Below are 19,552 nucleotides of genomic sequence, written 5' to 3'. Positions count from 1 at the left end.
TTATAATCTGTATTGTTTATGCAATAGATCAACCGCTAAACACTTAAAGTGAGAGTTAATAGTTATAAGGAAGGTGTTGCATATCTTTCTACCAATTCTTAATCACAAACTACCTTCATGATTAATTAATTCCAGGAGTTTATGCATCCTTTTCTTTTGCTCTCTCTTCTCCAACTCTTGCTTCTAATTATATATATGTACCGAGCAATTTACAAATCATTTAAATATTTAATTTGGTGCAAGTCATTGTCTCTTCAATATCAGCTAATAAATAAAGGCACAATATATATAACGACATTACAAATTAAAGGGATTATATTATATTATAGCTCTGTTTGGCAACTTGCGTACTACGTAGTATCAGTTTGTCGTAGTTAGATGTAATATCTAGTTGTATTAGGTGGGTTGAATAACTAATTATATGTGTAAAAGTAATTGGTAAATACTCATTTACTTCTTAACTGTTAGCTAGTATTACCTCCGTTTCAAAATGATCTTTACACTTTTCGTTGTAGTATGTTTTATACGGAGTAATGTTATTTACACTTTGCTTTATTTTATTTTTTGACATGAAAAATTACTACTTTACCCTTCTTACCCCACTATGTTTACAATTTTCCTTCACTTTATCTAACTTTTTTTTTTTTCTTACATCCACCCATCGTTTTACACATTTATCTTACTTTATCCGTGTTTTATTATATTCAACCAACTTTTTAACTTTTATCTTAATATTTTTGCAAATAGTAACTGTAAAAATCTTTAATTAAACAGGGTAGTAGCCAGTAATCCATAATAAATTTGCCTACTTACAAAATATAACAAAACTAAAATAAATAAATTAGAATTCCTTACATGAATAGTAATCTAATCATTTAAAAATATGTCCTAAGTAAAGTAGAACCGTTGATACACTTGAACTTAAAAATTAATATTGGAAGGGGGGGGGGGGGGGGGGGGCAGGACCCCTTTGCACTTACTTCTTTAGGGACACTTACTTGTAATTTAAAGAACATGCACATGATGTCGCTTCAATGCGCCCTTAGCAAGGGCCCCTTTCTCCTTGCCCTGCCCCTCTGATTTTACCATCTCCCTCGCCTAACCCCCCTTTAAGTCACCATAACGGTATGTGGATAGTTGTTGCACTACCATCTATGTTCCTTATCTTTCTCTTCCCCTTTTCATTTTTCTAAGCATCCATATATAGTGTCAATATGCCGATGCCGATGCCGATGCCGTTTATACTAATCATGTTCTGCGTATGAGCATGTGTGTTTTTCTTTACTCGATAGGATTTACCTCGATATGAGAAATAAAAATTGGTTAACTAATTTAAATCTCTCACGTATTTGGATCGAATATTAAAATTATAGACCTGCTAGCGAATGTGACTCACGTAGTCAGAACGTGTGAAGTTGACGAGTTAATTACAACTAGTTGCAAATTTGAGAGAATTGTAATTCAAATTGTGTTTCATAAAAGATTACTTCCTATAAATTATTAGGTTAGGAAGAGTGAACATGTTATGCTTAGTGGAAGCACACTACTCCGTACTTCATTATTTTTCTTTTATTATTATTAAATTTAACAACCAAAAGAAAAAATAACAAAGAGAAGGAAGGAAAGTGGCAAGACTAGACTTGTCGATGCTCATGCACGTCCAAATTAAGATCAGCAAAGCTAGTCATCGAAACCAAAAAAAGGAGGACAAAGTTGCCAATACATGGAATTATTTTTCTTGAATTTGCCAAAATTGGAAATAGAAGATCATAGGAATAAAAAAAAGAGGCTACATTAATAAATGACAATACGGAGTACGTCTTTTGTCAAACAGTCTAACCAAATACTATGGTCAGATTAATTCAATTTTTACCTTCAAAAATTATGTTTTACTACTATTTGGTTCGACAAAAAAAGAAATTATCACACCATAAGAATTCACTAATGACTAATTTGCAGAATGCAATGTGCTCCTACAATTTTTATATTTTTTTAATAATTTTATAAACTCTTCCAAGCTGGGTTTAATTTAATCCCTTGCTCAAATATTGCTTTCAAAACAATTTGGAAAAGAACAAAAGAAATTGAACTTGGAAAAAATGTTTCTTTTTTCAAAAAAAAGAAAGAAAAGCCTAGACAAATGCTAGCTACTATTACCAAACTCGTCTAAGATTAAAAATTGTTACCCCTTCCTAGCTAGCTAGCATAATTCGGTTCAACTATATGAGTTGCCTATAGTCCGGCCCGATTTGATGGATCAAATAATCATCACCATTAGACGGGTTAAACATCATATTGCTACTATTATTTGGATTATGATGGATGAGTTGTTGTTGATATTGGTGTTGATGTTGCATTTGTTGTTGCCTCATCAGTTCCTTTTGCCTTCGGAGCTCAACCACTTTTCGGTGGGAGTTCGAGTGCTTTGTTAGCATGAAGGTCGGGCTTGCAGCGGGTCTGTACTCGGGTACTAACCGACCCGACTTGTACCGAACTCCGCAAGCGTTGCAAAGTGTCTTTGGGCCCATAGGCCCGGTACGCCACTGCGGGGTCTTGTCCGTCGCGCAATGCAAACACTTCCTCACCTCACCACCAGAGTTCGGGTCCACTATGGTCCCAACCCCACCCAAACCCAACCCTTTCTTCTTCGACCCGGCGGGCTTCACGGGCTTTGTGACCGGCACTTGCTCGCTAGAACCCGGGGCAAGGACAAGGAGCCGCGAGGCCCAATTGCAAGGGGCGGCTCGGGAGCGCTTGCTTCGGGCTTTCCCGGGTACAGACATCTCCGGGCTGAAAATTGGGCTAGTGGGGACTGTTACTGTCCGGGTTGGTTCGGACGGGTAGAATCGAGTTTCGGACCGGTCATCGGTTCGGGTCTTCATTGCTGATATGGTAGGAATGAGGTGGAATTTGTTCAAGTCTTCACTAGAGAAGGACTCCTCCACAAAATTGGAGAGCCATTCTAGCTCAGCTAATTCGTCATACTGCCAAAACAAACAAAACATAAATAAGTACGTACAATTATGAGTTAATATACTGTAAATTTGATAAAAGCCAATATAACAGTATAATTGATCATCATAATCAAAAAAATTGGCTTCATATATTGAATTATTTGTTGGTTTTTTCTCCCTCTATTCATGGAGTACAAAGCCAATGGACCCACAACGATTACTTCCTTCATAATGCAGTCACTGACTCCCTCCCCCCACCCTTTTCTAGAGTCTAGACAGTGACGTTATAAAGATCAAAGCACAAGAAAATTTCACCAAAATTTCAAAAGCAAACGGCACAAAGAACAAAACTTTGCTACAACAAATTTCCTAATTTCAAATTCTCATCATAAAAAAGTTAAATTACCCAATTAACCATAAATAACACGGAGTACTGTTAATTGGGTATTAGATGAGTGGCATGATATGGGGTCTGATAATTAATAAATTATTCCACAGTCACAAATGCTTTTATTAAAATTTATAAAAAGTCTAACAAATGACCCCCTTATTGTCATTATCTAAACCATAAATTATTACCAAAACAAACAAGGTTCTAAAAACTCAAGTCTTTAATTCTTACCTTTATACCCTAAGCTAAAATTCATAATTAAAAGAAAATTGGGAAAAAAAACTTCTAAAAAATTAAAAAGAGTAATATTCATAATTAAACTTTAAAATAAATAAAAATAAACCCCATTCTATTAGAATTGGAGTAATGGGAACTAACAAATACGAGGACTTTACTAAAAATAGGAAAATTAGGAGATGCTATAGTGGTTAGAACTTAGAAGTGTCGTGAGCCAGCCCTCTAGGCTCTAGCCCTGTCTAATAGTCAGAGCTCAAGGGTGGGATTCTTATATGACCTTAATTTATACCTCCTTCAGATTTTTGAAACCAAAATTACGACACAGTAAATTGAGTAGACAGGAGTTAAGAAAACGTACCGGAACACCGAGTTCGCCGGAAAAGTGAGACCCAATATCCCCGGTAACAGGGAAAATGGAGTCATTGTTGCCGGAGAAGGAGGAATTGCAACTGTCAACGGGGGTAACAACGTTGGAGGAGTCGGAATTTGAGTTATGATGATTGTCAAACGGAACATTATTAATATCATTATTATTGTTAATATCGTGAAGAATAAGACCATTAAGATTATGATTATCATCATCATTGGAAAAGTCGAGAAGGTCCTCGACAATGAAGGGATCACAAGAGAGTCTCCTCTCGGGTGTAAGCGTAAGCTGTCCGAATTCGGAAACCGAAGATGCTTCCATTGTAGTGTTGTTGTTGTTGTACAAAATGTAGAGTTTAATTTGTTTGTTTGAGCTAAAGAAGAAGAAGAAGAAGAAGAAGAAGAAGAAGAAGAAGAGTGAAAAATGTGGTGTTGTTAGAAATAATAGTGAAGGAGTTGTGGTTGTGGAAGAGAGAGAAAGAGGAGAGAGAAAATAGAGGGAAGTGGTGTGGAGAGACTTATGGAGTGGGAGATGAGAGAGTGAATTGGCGTTTGAAGGGGACTTGTGGACAGCTGCTCTATAATGCTTGCATTTTCTTGCAACAAACTAATCACTACTCCTACTTCTTCTTTTCATATAAATAAATTAATAGTAATTAGTTTTATAAATTAAATAAATAATTTTTTTTAAAAAAACAAATTTCATTAGTACAGACTACAGAGTCTCTTATCAAATCGGCCATATTACATTTAAAGTTGTCTAACTATGTTATACTCCGTATCTCTTCTTTGTCAAAAAAAAAAAAAAAAAAACAAAAAAAACTACCTTATACATTAGATGGTTAAGAAATTGGAGACATGGAATATGGTATTGAGTATGATAGGAGTAGTATACCAAGTATAAGACGATTTTTTACGATAATTTATGATTTTTTTAATTAATTAGATTTAAATTAAATAGGTTGAAAAATACTTTGATGCCTTTTAAATTTATTGCTTTGATTTTTATGAGAGGAGGGTTGCTTGTTTTACCGGTTTTTGTTCTTGAAGCTATTTTTATTTTTTAACACTTTAGTATTTTTATTTAGACACTTTTGACAGTTAAAGGGTGAACCATATTTTTTTTGTTTATCTTTACAGCTAGTTGAGGAGAATGGGGACCTTGGGGTTAACTTGAGTTTCAAGTAGGAATTGTTGCTTGGATTTTTATTTTTAAAATCATTATTATCAGAGTGTGTGCCGTGCTTTAAATTTCTGTATAAAAGACAATTTCATTCTAAAATTGTACTCCGTATAAAAATTGTATTTTTTTTTTATCTTTCAAACATATACGTAGTATTGTATGGAGTAGTAATTCATAAATTAAATTTTACTCTGAGTTGGTTTTATAAAAACTATTTAATTTACATGAATTCAATTAATCTATAACTCTTATCTGAGCATATTGTGCTACCACGCGGAAAAATGATAATAAAACAGGCACCAGAAATGATACGTGGTATATTCTGGTGCAATTTTTCGGCCAAAAATATTTATTCTTAACAATATACTTTATTTACCTTTTTCACTTTCTATCTTCTTTTATATACTGTTTATTTATGGAAAACGAATATTATATAGATATTTTCTTAAAGTAATGTGTGACAATATTTAAGTCAAATCGGTATAACAAAATACGGAGTATATATTTACTCAATTTTTTTTTATCAAATTAGCATACCAAGCAAAAAAAAAAAAAATCTAACATACGGAGTATTAAGCATAATATTTCAATCAAACAATAATTTTAGAATATTCATGCGTGCATGAGATCTAATCTAGTTTATAAATAATAAAAAGTCCACTTTCTTTTCATTTTAATATTTATAAGGTCAGCGTCGGGTATAGCAATCTTACGCCTTGACCAGTCACAAAGTCGTTCTTGATAGCAACCGGCCCGAAGTCTAACTCGACCAACTCGTTCTTGTTAGCCGGCCCGTTAGCCCCTCAAAGATGATGGAATATCTATAGTCTTAGGCCATGTTCTGGTCACCTTATTTCCACTTATTTCAGGAAAAATAAGTTCAGATAAGTTCAGTTAATTTCATATAAGGGTGTGTTCTATTCACCTGATTTTTACTTATTTTTTCTGAATTTATCTGAACTTAACTGAACGTATCTGAACTTATCAAAACTTATTTTAGTTATACGTTGTACTTGGTCAACCCTTATTTTTCCTGAACTTATCTTATCTGAACTTATTTTTCCTGAAATAAGTGGAAATAAGGTGAACAGAACAGGGCCTAAGTTCAAATAAAATAAGTTCAGAAAAAATAAGTGAAAATCAGGTGAATAGAACGCAACGGTATGAAAAATGAGTAAGCTTTAACGTTGAAATGCACCCTTGAAGAGCCTGTTTGCATAAGTTGTAAAAAGGGAAATCTTGGGATATAAAGTGGACGGCTGGTTCTAATAATCAAGAGTTAATTGAACTCAAACTAGAATGAAAGATTCATGTATTTGGAATTTAGTGCATAACCGCAAAATGTATAAAAGTATAAAACTTCAGTATTTAATTTGATGAACTCCGTATATATTTATTCAAAATAATTATACTACGTATATAGCTCATACTAAATACTACCTTCTTTCATTAAAGTTTTTTATATTGACCGTGCTGCACGAACTACAATGAAATATTTAACCACTAATATATCCAATTTCAGTTGTGACATAATTATATTCTGAAAATACATATTGAAATCAGTCTAACAATATCTTAGATGATACTACGTTTTGATGTTGATATATAATAGTGAGAATATATTGTGATGTATATATATAATAGTGAGAATATATTGTCAAGGTTTTCATACTTTGGACCCATATTTAAAGACGTAAAAAACTTTCAGAAACGGATGTAATACATAATATCTATTCGTTTTAACTATTAATCCGTATTAAATGATGAATTAAATCATTACACTTATGTTAGTTAGGAACCTTATAATAATATTTCTACTGATTCTCGAATGCATCATATTGACTTCTTACACTTACGTTGTTATACGAATTCTGATTACGTATAAAATAAATGTTTTATCTTTTTTTAAAAGGTTATTATCAATCTTACTTTCTCCGTTCTTTTTAATTGACACATTTATTTTATCATTTGTCAATGCAATTTTTTAATTATTAAAATACTTTATTATCAAAAAGTAAAATTATAAGAAGTTGACATTATATACAATTAGATTATTATAATAAGATTATACATGACTAATTTACACTCTCAAAGTGAAAATATTATAGTACATTGTTTGGCCAATATACAATATACGGTTTTTTCATGAAATGCCCCTGAGGTTTTAAAAAACGCACCAAATACCCTCGCCTGTTTCGATTCACATAATATACCCCTATTTTTTTCCAAGTTTGCACCAAATACCCCTTAACTGACCTTCCGTTAGTCATCCGTTAAGTCGTGTTTATAATTCACAGTATACCCCTTTTTATAAACTTAATGCATAATATACACCTATTTTAAAATTAAGTTGCACTAGATACCCAAATTGCAGGAATTTGAATTTAACGGCTAGTTTTTAAACCTAGGAAGCAAAATATAGCCGTTATGTTCTTGCTGCCTATAAATGCTACTAGTGTTCACCTCACTTGCATACTTTCCCCTCTCCAAATTAGCCATGAGCTCTCATTCAAAAACCGAATCTTCTTCCATCCCAAATTTAGCATACATTAGAGTTCCTAATAAAAATTGCTATTGCGGGAGAAGATTTGCAATTAGGAGCTCGGAAACGGCAAAAAATCCGCAAAAGCTTTACTACAAGTGTGATCCTTGTGATAATTTCAAATGGTGCAAAGGTTTTCTTGAGCACACAAGTGATGAAGTTCAGAGCAAGGGAAACAGAGATGATGAAAACAGGGGAATGCAAGAACAAAGCTGGGGAATGCAAGAACAGAGCAGGGGAATGCATGAAGAGTTGAAGCTATTGAAGAAGAAGATCAAACAACAGAAACAGCAAATCAATTTTGCAATAAAAATTGGTGTATTAATGTTTGCATTTCTGATTTGGATAGCAATGAAGTAAAGTTGTAACAAATTTCATGAAATAAAGAGACTTTGTTCCATAAATACTTGTTCAAGCAAATAAGCTTTACATAAACTGAACTTTAAGTGGACAAACACCACTGAACTGCACAAAAAGAGGTGTTCTATGCATTTCACTGTTTCCAAAAAATTATCTCTGCACAACTGTTTCCAAAAACTGATTCTAACTAAACTGATTCTAACTAAACTGATTCTGACTAAACTGATTTGACTAAGTTAGTTTAGCTTTGTGCACTACAATTCACAAAATATAGCCAACTGAGGTGACTATGCAGCTGCCTTTGACCTCTTCCTTGTGTTTGGTCCCCCATTTGATGTACTTGCTCCTGCTGCACCACTCTTTGAAGTGCTTGGTCCAGTGGCACTTGTTCCTCCACTCTTGCATGTTCTTGAGTTGTGACCAAACTCTCTACACTTTCCACATTTCACATTTGTGTTCCTCTTCCCTTTCTTTGGTTCATTTTCCCCTCTCTTTCTCTTCTTAGCAGGTCTGCCAGATGGTCTTTTGATGGTTGGAGGCTGAATGGAAGGAAGGCCAAAGTCAGGCCACTGAGATGGATCTGCCATAGGATGAATATGTTCTGCATAGGTTAGCTTGTATGCAGCAGCCTTGAACCATGGGGATATGAAATCATGGGGGTTCATCCTTTGGTCATATATGACCCTCAGTGCATGCTTGCAGGGGATTCCACAGATCTGCCACTTCCCACAGGCACAACTTCTTGTTGCAAGCCTAATTGGGAAGTTGACATGTCCATCCCTAACCTCAAATTCACCCCCTCCACATGCTGTGGCATAACATAACCTGGACTCAGCTGTCCTCTCCTCTAACTCTTTCAATGCATATGCAGTGAGCTGACCTTCCTCCATGTCAACTGCCTTGTCAAATCTAGCCCCCACCCTCTGCATACACCAACTTCTGATTGCTGTACACCAGACATTAAACAACAAACAACAAGTTCAGGGGTATATTATGCATGAATATGATTAAACAACAAACAACAAGTTCAGGGGTAATATTATGCATGAATATGATTAGAAGAGTTATACCTTCCAATAATGAGAAGACAGGCATGTCTCTGAAGGTCTTTGTGCATGCATTGAATGACTCCACAAAGTTTGTTGTGTTGTGATCACAACAAACAGTAGAGTCAAACTTATGCCTAGACCACTGCTCAATGCAGCTGTTCAAGTATGCAGTGGCATTTTCATTGTACTCACTGATCTTTTCCATGGCCTTACTAAACACATACTCATTGTATGCATTAGCAGCTATCCAAAAGAGCTTGTGGAATGCAGATCCACTGAAGCCATTGTTCTTACAATTCATGTATAGGTGTTGGCAGCAAACTCTCCTAGTTGCTCTAGGAAAAGTTTCTCTAACTGCCAACTCAACACCCTACACATCAGCAAACAACAAAAACAGGTTCATTAATATAGAAACATAAACATAAGAAAAAGTAAAGATCAGAAAAGAGTAAATATCAGATCAGTACACATACCTTCATCCTATCACTGATGAAGGTCCAATCATCTCTGTTGCAACCCTCCTGCTCAAACATTTGCCTCAAACATCTCATGAAGTAGGTCCAACTGTCACAACTCTCAGTGTCTACTATCCCATAGGCAAGAACAACATTTGCCTCAAACATCTCCTTTTAGGGGTTAGTTTCTTAGAAGCAGGCTTATCCTTGCCTTTTGACTTAGAAGCAACATGATTTGTGTGTTTGGGTGGGGTGGGTTGTTTCTTTGGGGATTCTTGTGTTTGTTGTGGTTGAGAGCAACCTGGAAACACCTCATCAGCATCATCTTTGCTAATGACTCTCACATACTCAACCTTCATGTCCTCACAATCAACAACAGGGACCTCCATAGCCACAGTGTACTCCATTTGTTCCTGTATTTCCCTCAAAATGTCCTCCCTTTCCTGTTGTTTCCTCATTACCTCTTCCTCCTCTCTTTGAGCCCTCGATCAACAGTTCCTCTTGTCTCTCCTTAAGTTGTCTCTCTTTTTCCTTTCTATGATTCTCAATTGTTGCAACAGCATTCCTAAACACCAATCCTGGTTTATCTGTTCCCTCAACCCAAATTTCAGCAGTGTCTTTACCCCAATTCCATCCCCACAGAAGCCTTAAAGTCTTATCATCATTCAATTCAACCTTACCACAAGGACCCTCAACATACAAGCTAAAGGTACTAGGCAAAAAAACATCTTGCTTAACTGATTCCTCAAAGATATCAAGAAACAACTTCAACAAACGATATTTTTCCATGTCACCCACTCTAATATCAAAACTATGTGACCCATAACGTAGTAACAACCAAATAGCACTCATCCTAAAGGGAAAAAATAATGAAACTAACATCAATTTTCATTCCAACAACCACAATTGACCAATAACCAACAAGAAATTTGCGCAATTTAAAAAAAAAAAAACTGACAATTTCACAAACCCTAACCCTAATCGATTTCGTGAAAAAAAAACAAGTTTACCAGCAAAATTAAACAGAGGAGAAGAGATTATTACCTGGAAGTAGACTAACCAACTTTAAAATTCCCGTTTCCTCTTCAACACTAACTCAGCTGGAAATCGCCTCAAGTTTCTCCCTTTTTTGTCGCGATTGAAGCAAAATCACAACCCACGAACTCGCCTTTAAGATGCGCAGCAAAATTCACAAAAATATTGAAGATCTACCCAGAATTTCTAGGGTTTGAGTAGGATTAGAGCTTGAAGAAGAACAGGGGAGAGGAGAGAGAAAGAAAAAAATGTGAACGGTTTTTTTTTTTTTGGTCTTTCTGTGAAAGTGAAGGAAGTCAATGGCGCTAAACCAAAATTAAGGGCAAATAAGTAAAACACCACTAACGGCAGACTAACGGCGTTAGCTGACAGGTGCATGTCATGAACAGTACGGATAAATAGGGGTATATTATGTGAATCGAAACAGGCGAGGGTATTTGGTGCGTTTTTTAAAACCTCGGGAGCATTTCATGAAAAACCGTACAATATATTTATAACTTCACCCCTACCTTCACTCCACCTATAAAAAATGCAGTAGCATAAACTCTTATAGCGGTAATTTTGGGGATAATGCCTAATTCCACTGGACGACTACCGTACAACGTACATGTTCTTGCATTATTATTCTCCTTTTTAAAAGAGAATTACATGGTAATTAATGATTTATTGATTAATTATATTGAAAAACAAACAGAAAAAAAGACTAATTGATGTCAAAATTCAACCCCTTAGGAATCGATCTAGCAGGTTTGTCGCTGCGACTCGTGCATTAGCGTCCAAGTTTACAGCCCGGATTCTTTTTCCGTTAACTTTTTTTATTTTCTTTCTCTTTTTCTTTTCCTTTTATCTAGAAAACTGTGCCATTTCCCTTTTTTTTCCTTTGTCTGATTTTATCCATTTTAATAATTGATCTTTTTATTTATTGGAAGATTAATTAGGTTTATCTCAGGATTGACCCCACTTATTACGCACGATGTTACAGCTCACCATGAGGCGAAAATTAACAGTTGGGATGTCAGTGACGTGTCATTCAATGATGGGTTAATTTTTTTTTACAGTTTACTAATTTTGTTATTTTACATTTACAGCTTGGAAATAAAAGTACATTTTTGAAAAGTTAAATTAAGGATAAGGTGACACGTGGTGCTACTTGGTTAGAGGTGGACTAGGTGAGTGGGACCTTCAAATACTTCATTGTGGTGTCAATCCCTAGGCATAAAATAAGTGGATAATTTTGAAGAACAAACTCACTATTAACAGGAATAACAACGTTAATCCCGAGGCAGAAATTTTGGACCCGATTTAAAGGCCCGACTCATACTGGCAAAGTCGGACAGATCTTTTGAAAAATTTTGGGCTTTAAGCAGCATACAACTAAAATTTTGGTTCAATATTCAGCCCGATGCGAACTATCATATTCGATCAAAAGTAGCGGGTTTGGATTTCAGCCCAAACAAGCCCGACCAACCCAAGAATTAAACCTAAAATGGGCCATACTTTTTGCCAAAGCTCGGAATTGGCACGACTTATGAGTTATGACCACCTCTAAAATGGACAAGAGAGAGTAGAAAAATATACTTCGTATCTAATACTTCCTCCGATCATTTTTACTCGCAACGTTTGTCACTTTCATTCATGTAAATGCACAACTTTGATCATTAATATCTTTAATTCTCTTTAAGCAAAAATTATAAAAAGTTAATATTTTGAAAATACACATTAAGACGAATCTAACAAGATCTCACATGACTATGTTTTATCTTACGTATAAGTCACCAATAATGGTCAAAGTATAATATGTGAATAGTGTAGAAATCACAAACGTTCCGAGTATTAAAAATCGGAGGAAGTATGGCTTTAATAAAACTTCACTTTTTTTTTTTTTTTTTTTTTACTGTGAATTGATTTCAATTTTGATAAATGACATAACATACCTATACTAAATATATTTTAAAAAAAACGTTCATAATAACGTACATGTTCCACATAAAACCTTTAGAACATATCATGTCATGCTCACAAGGATATAGCAAGAATATTACTTTGTACTATATACTTAATATGTTGTACAACAACACAAAAAATCTTATAAAATAAGACTTGAACATGGACATGTAACATTTAATGTTCAATTTTTACCATCTTAGGCCATTATTGAATATATTATTTACTGCACAATATGCCACACAATATGCTCCATATCATTCATAACATTTGAGTGTCTTTTACATAGTATGTACACACCATGTACAATACGATATTCAAAGTAGTACTTATAACATTGTCTAAGCCAGATACCAGTTCGTTACTAAGATTACTAATCTACAATTAAATGACTATATAAGCCAATTATATAAATTTATGCATTAACACACTCATTTGATATATTTAGTTTGGTGGACCTAGCTTAAACTAAAAGGAACCTATATGTAGGGTTCCCATTTATAGTTGCTTATGGAGGAGGGTTTAATTTCTCAGAAAAACACAAGATCACATAATTTTATTTATTTATTTCTTTATATTTGGAATAATAATGATGAGTTATGATTTTGATTAAATTACACATTTTCGCCTTTTCTTACAAGAAGGAACTAAAAAAGAAAGGGAGGATGGGTACCAATACCAAACGGCACGTGATTAGGCTAAGAATACTGTCAGTTAACCTTCCCACATGTGAGAGAGTGTCCTAGCTTAACGTCAAAAAGCCAAATCTAACGGTGGTCAAAGACACGTGGCGGGAATCAATGGGTGTCTTTTCCTTTTCTCTTGATGCTTTTAACCGTCTGATCTGGAAGTGTTTGATGATATAACGTGAGCCCACGTGCCATGCTGTCACGTGATGTAGTTCTTATGAATTTTCGTTTATTGTTTTAAAATATTCACGTACTTGTTGAGTTTGCGTATCTTGTGACCCGCACGTCGGGTCGTCGGTGGAAGTCGTAGAGGAGGTGATTCTCGTTTAATTTCTCCCTCCTTTCTTTTCAGCACGGTACGTTTTAACCATTCGATCTTATACTAATCGGCATCCGTATATTCTACACGTACAATAATCCATTGATGTGTAAGTACGTGTACTTATACTCTTACTCCCTCAATCTTATTTTACTTGTTTTATTTTATAATTTTTGTAAGAGTTTTTTTTTTATTTATTTTTTTTATCAAAGTGCGTTTAACGATTAAACATTACCTTAAAAGATACACATGCTATTAAGGAATATATTACATACTTACAATAAAGGTGCATATTCTGATATTCATAGCGCATGCTCGAATATGTTGTGTGAGAATTATAATTCAACGTTTCAAAGCTACATCACAAAGTAACTTTACTCAACTTGTACTGAATTCCTTTAGAGTGCAACCTATTTGGATCTATACTTGGTAGCATGTCATTGTTTATGTGATTACTATTTACTAATTATATAAAGTATGTTTTAATTGCAATGGGGTAGTGAATTAATGTGCTAAGATTTATAAGTTACAACTAACAATGATCATTGCAATGGGCTAGTGAATGTAAGTAGGCATTACCAAATACTTTCTCAATGGTAGTAGAGTTCCCATGCCCCAGTAAGTTAGACTGTGATATCTTGAATCATATAAGACTGTATTCTTTTACACTTAACTAACATGAGCTAAATTGAATTAAACCGAAATATGATGAACTGAATAAAGTTGAACTGAGTTGAAATGAATTGAACTCGACTGGACTGTATTCAACTCAACTCAACTCAACTGGATGAACCTAAATTGAATTGAACTAAGCTAAACTGGACTACATTGAACCGAATAGACCTAGAATAAGTTGGACTGAATAGAATGAACCTGAACTGAAATAAAATTTAGTCCAAAAGAACAACCCTATTATTCATATTGTTTTCCCCTTTAGTCAAACTGTTCATCATCTAATTACAAACAAACATATACCGAGCAATTGTTAATTTTGGGCCAATATACGTTTCAGATGATTTTAGAAAAGAAATAGGAACTATTACTTTCAATTTACAATAAACATAATTTCTACTAAATTAAAATAAGTTCAATAATTAAAAAAGGTAAGAAAAAGTAGATTCAAATATTAAAAAGGCATGTGAATAAAATTGAATGCACCCTAAATGTTCGTCTAAAAGTGAAAATTATTGTGTGATTAAAATGTGAACGGGTCAATGTAAAATCTTTGCGCTCAATTTTAAGCTCATCGAGCGTTTAAAGGGTTTGAAATTGCTTTCCAAGCAAAACATTACTCCATTATAATCTTTAAATCTATACTACAGAGTAATATATTTTATGGAGTAATATGTTTCCAATTAAGTTAATGTGTGACATGACCCTCTCAAGTCTCACCCATTAAATGAATCTCGTTTCAATGTCATCCACTTAATCACACACGATGAGAAACGTGGTTTGTACAAGGCTATTATAATCATGATTTTAATTAATAAGTAATTTATTTATACTGATGTTTATCGGGATTGGACTTTAGATTTGAAGTATTGGCTCAAGCTTGACATAAGTAAAAGGAGAACCAAATCATCAAACGTCAAACGATATAAAGTTTGTAAAAGTCAATTTAGGTAATATAATATTTTGTTTACCTTGTTTTCACTTATTTTTTAGAAAATTAAGTTTAGATAAGATAAATACATGAAAATATACACCAAAATTACAATTAATAATTAAATTAAATTAAATTTTGATTAATTCTAATAAGTTTGGATAAATTCAATTATTCTCGAAAAAAAAAAGTGAAAATCAAGTGAATAAAAGCAAAGTAATTAACTTAATTCAGGAGATATTTCATTATCCCTTGAATGGAATAAAGCAGCAATAGGGAAGCTGATATGGCATATTGCTCAAAAACAGATCCTTGTGGGTGAAGTGCGTAAGTGAGGTTTATGCAAAGCAAGACTCTTGGTGGGGGTTTGAAGCTCCAATGTTTGGTAGTTGGAGTTTAAAGTGCATTTGCAAGCTAGGTTAAACAAGAACAGGTTCAAGCTATAAGGTGTGATATTTGGCCTACAGGTCAACATTACTCCATCTCACAAGTTTATCAAATAGGCATTTTGCTTCTGATGATTGTGCATGTGATTTTTTGTGGGTGTGTTCCAGAAACACAATATCACATTTTTGGCTCATGTATTTATGTTGTAAGGTGCTTTACTATTATTATACAGTGGTTGTATGTCCCTTACAGAATTGTAGGGATTGATGCTCTATGCAGGTGGATAAAAAAATGGATATAGAGCATCCAAATGGAGAAGAGAAGTCCTTCTTACTGCTACTGTCTATATGATTGGGCAAGTTAGGAATAAGAGCTATTGAGACCATACAATTTTGTGTGGTAGATAAAACGGTAAAGGATATCAAATTTCTTGTAAAAAAATAGAAGCATACATACAACAGGGAAGAATGTTAGTCGTATAGATAGGGACTAGATTGAATCCTTACAGAGTTTTGGTGGTGTTTTTCCCCAAGTTCTTCGTTATGGTCCTTCATAGAGGGTTCGTTTTTGGAGAACTAACTTATGGAGTTATGGGTATTTGTATTCGTTTTGAGATTTTGTTAATATACTTTAACTTTAACAAAAAAATCATTATCCACTCTAGAAGCGGATGTTTGCTACCATAAAGTGAAGGAGGAACTCTAAGTCTCAAGGGGCGTATTTTGTATTGTTATTAATACCAGTGCGATATTGGTATATCAATCACTATTAAGAAGTACCGATACGAGTTATTTACCTTATTGATACTGACATATTATGTGTTGATACTAAAAGTGATTATAGTAGAGTGACTTGTGTCCAATTGGTCATGACATTTAGCAATCCTCGATATTCAATACTTGCGAATGAATATCATCTACCCTTTGTACCTCCCAAAACATAATCCAATCCCCTGAGATGTTAAACCATTATAGATTTTGCATGAACTTTGTAAGTACTCCATCATTCAATAGCCTACGAATTTAGGTCATACTTTCTCCGTACGTTCCATAAATTTTGTCACTTTTACTTTCAATTTTTTATGCAGTCAAATAACCATTGTTAGTTACAATATTAGATACCTACTATCGAATCTCATCGAATATTGTTGATTATAACCAGCTCATTTCATTTAAGAAACGCAATTGGAATCTTTTTTCCAGTAATCTTTTCGTCTACTTTATTTTTCATCATTTTTGCGGCATGGCCGAGTGGTAAGGCGGAGGACTGCAAATCCTAGCTTGTTCTCCAGTTCGAATCCGGGTGTCGCTTGATTTATTATAATTAACAAAATACTCGGATTTCCTTATCGGCTGCTATTACCGATAACTCCCCTAATTCTTAGGCATACAAAGGAAGCAGAAAAGGTCTGTTGGATACGTACTTGATTCTAAGTGTACGGGAAAAGTGAAAGTTCTGTAAATTTTTTGTGTCTACTATATAATTAAAAATATGAAAATTTCATGAAATGCCCCCGGGTTTTGCCATATTGCACCAAACTCCCATGAAGTTTCAATAATTAATAAAATACCCTCACAATTTGTACAAATACCCAATATACCCTTACTAATAACGGGCCGTTGGTCCGCCGTTAGCCAAATTTCTAATTCACCCAAATACCCCTATTCTGAAACTTATTTCACCAAATGCCCCAAACTTAAATATATCTATTATGATGTTCCAACTAGGGGTAAAAGTTCGGTTTTCGGTTTGGATTAAGGCCCAAACCGAATTCAAACCAAACTAATTCGTTTTTCATTTTTTGAAACCGAATCCAAACCAAATAACCTTTTAATCCAAACCAAACCAAACCGGATTTTTAATTTTCAGACCAATCCAAACCATAAAATCGAATTTTCACGGGCCTTTCATTTGGGCCTGTATTTGAGCCTATATTATACCTGTTTTAGACAATTTTCTGACCCTTATTATACTTTTTAGCTAAATCGGTTTATTCGGTTTTAGTTCGGTTTATTCGGTTTTAGACTTTCAGTCCAATCCAAACCATAAAACCAAATTTTTTTAAAATCTCAGTCCAAACCAAACCGAGTAGAAAAAAAAAAACAAACCGAATTTCTTATTCGGTTTGGTTTGGTTTGGTTTTTAGTTTTTTTCTACCAAACTTTCACTCCTAGTTCCAACAACTAGTTTTTGTGTTTGAAAAGTAGTTGTTGGTCATGGTTGGCTATAAAAAACTCCTTTGTTGAATGGTTTTTGTATTTTAGATATTATTTTGCTTTGCTTTGCTAATTTCATAAGATTTGTGTCATGAGTTTTCTTTCAAAATCATCATCTACACCCAATGAGTCCACATATATTAGGGTACCCAAATTTTTTTGTTATTGTGGTAGGAATAGAGGTTGGAGTGGAGAATTGTTCTACAAGCTCTTATGGATAGCTGCTAATGCTTTTTGGGGTAGTTTTTTTGCACATTTGTTTTGATCTTGCACATATTCATTGAGTAGAAAAAAACATTAAATGTAGTTGGTGCAAAGATGTTTTGTAAGTGAAGCTAAAAACAGAAATGCTTCTCATTTTGGTATTTTGTGCAGATTATGCAACAACAATTATTTATGAAATGTGAATTTGTTTCTCATTACTTGTGTTTACTTCAAGATTACAAACAATAAAATTACAAACATCAATATCCTCATTTGCATTACAACTTTGACTACTTTTTGTTGTTGTTTTAGCTTCTTCTTCATTTGCTTCAATACTTCTTGCGTCTTACTGTTTCCCCTGTTTTCAATACTTTCTCCTTCGTCTAAGGTTCCCCCGTATTATACTTCGTGTTGTTGCCCCTTGTTTTCTTGCTCAACTACTCCCTTGCACCATCTCAGATCGTTTCAAGGATCACACTTGTAATACTACCTTTGTGGATTGAGTGTTGTATCGGAGCTTCGAATGGAAAATTTTCTACCACAATAACAAAATTTGGTAGGTACTCTAATATATGTGGACTCATTGGGTGTGGATGATGATTTTGAAAGAAAACTCATGGCACAAATCTTATGAAATTAGCTAAGCAAATCAAAATAACATCTAACTTACAAGAACCATTCAGCAAAGGGGCTTTTATAGTCAACCATGACCAACGACTACCTTTCAAACACAAAAACTAGCCGCTGGAAGATTAAAATAGGTATATTTAAATTTGGGGCATTTGGTGAAATAAGTTTCAGAATAAGGGCATTTGGTGAAATAAGTTTCAGAATAGGGGGAGTTGGGTGAATTGGAAACTTGGCTAACGGCGGACTAACGACCCATCATTAGTAAGGGTATTTTGGGTATTTGTACGAATTGTGAAGGGTATTTTATGAATTATTGAAACTTGATGGGCGTCTGGGAATTATGGCAAAACTCGGGGGCATTTCATGAAATTTCCGAAAATTTAACGAACACATAACAAGTTTTGATTCTGATTCATTTTTTTTTTGGTGTACCACCCGATTCTCCCTTAGGGCTAATCCGGATTTGAGGGGAGTTCTGAGTGGATAGGTTCTAGTCCCCCCCCAGTTGTTGTTGCGGGAGATCGAACACGAGTCATCCCTACTAAGTTCAGCCTCAATCACCACTAAACCAACAATCAATTGGTTTGATGATAGCATACTTTTGGTTTTGGATCCTCTAGAGTTTTAAAATAAATCTACATTGTAGAGTTTGGGAAATATCAACAATTGATTGTAGAATCAATGACTCATATATTATCTTTCCAAAATCCCCCCTATTATTTCTCATCAATATTCACCCCTCGATTCTCCCTTCCCAATAATATGAGTCATTGATTTTAAAACGTATGGTTTAGATACAACTCTACCTTGTAGAATTTTAATAAAACTCTAAAGGATCCGGACTACTTTTTAGCTTATACGAACCCTGATCTAGGGATGGCAATGGATCGGATTCGGGTCGGATGTAGTAAACTCCAAACCCGATCCATTTAAAATTCGGACTCCAAATTTGCATCCATATCCAAATCCATTTAAAATTCGGACTCCA

At 34.3% G+C, this 19,552-nt stretch overlaps 2 protein-coding genes across 2 annotated transcripts; both read right to left on the bottom strand.

Annotated features, from left to right (window-relative positions):
* Positions 1–1,942: 1,942 nt before the first annotated feature.
* Positions 1,943–4,552, bottom strand: LOC110787447 (GATA transcription factor 12). Its single transcript, XM_021992071.2, has 2 exons — positions 3,941–4,552; positions 1,943–2,984 (listed from the first exon to the last, which is right to left on the bottom strand). The coding sequence occupies exons 1-2, from the start codon at positions 4,268–4,270 to the stop codon at positions 2,220–2,222; spliced, it is 1,095 nt and encodes a 364-aa protein (XP_021847763.1). The 5' UTR covers positions 4,271–4,552; the 3' UTR covers positions 1,943–2,219.
* Positions 4,553–8,227: 3,675 nt separating this feature from the next.
* Positions 8,228–9,216, bottom strand: LOC110787411 (uncharacterized). The gene is made up of 2 exons (XM_021992032.2): positions 9,104–9,216; positions 8,228–8,979 (listed from the first exon to the last, which is right to left on the bottom strand). The coding sequence occupies exons 1-2, from the start codon at positions 9,126–9,128 to the stop codon at positions 8,321–8,323; spliced, it is 684 nt and encodes a 227-aa protein (XP_021847724.2). The 5' UTR covers positions 9,129–9,216; the 3' UTR covers positions 8,228–8,320.
* Between the last annotated feature and the right edge of the window lie 10,336 nt (positions 9,217–19,552).

Source organism: Spinacia oleracea, chromosome 1 (genome assembly GCF_020520425.1).
Source record: "Spinacia oleracea cultivar Varoflay chromosome 1, BTI_SOV_V1, whole genome shotgun sequence".
Lineage (NCBI taxonomy): Eukaryota > Viridiplantae > Streptophyta > Magnoliopsida > Caryophyllales > Amaranthaceae > Spinacia > Spinacia oleracea.
This window is presented reverse-complemented; position numbering and strand designations above follow the sequence as displayed.

Excerpts from the sequence above, each read along its gene's own strand:
- LOC110787447 (XM_021992071.2), bottom strand. The coding sequence starts at position 4,270 with ATGGAAGCATCTTCGGTTTCCGAATTCGGACAGCTTACGCTTACACCC. Across the intron at positions 2,985-3,940 it reads CCGGCGAACTCGGTGTTCCG|TATGACGAATTAGCTGAGCT; the intron begins GTACGTTTTCTT and ends TTGTTTTGGCAG.
- LOC110787411 (XM_021992032.2), bottom strand. The coding sequence starts at position 9,128 with ATGCCTGTCTTCTCATTATTGGAAG. Across the intron at positions 8,980-9,103 it reads TGTCTTCTCATTATTGGAAG|CAATCAGAAGTTGGTGTATG; the intron begins GTATAACTCTTC and ends TCTGGTGTACAG.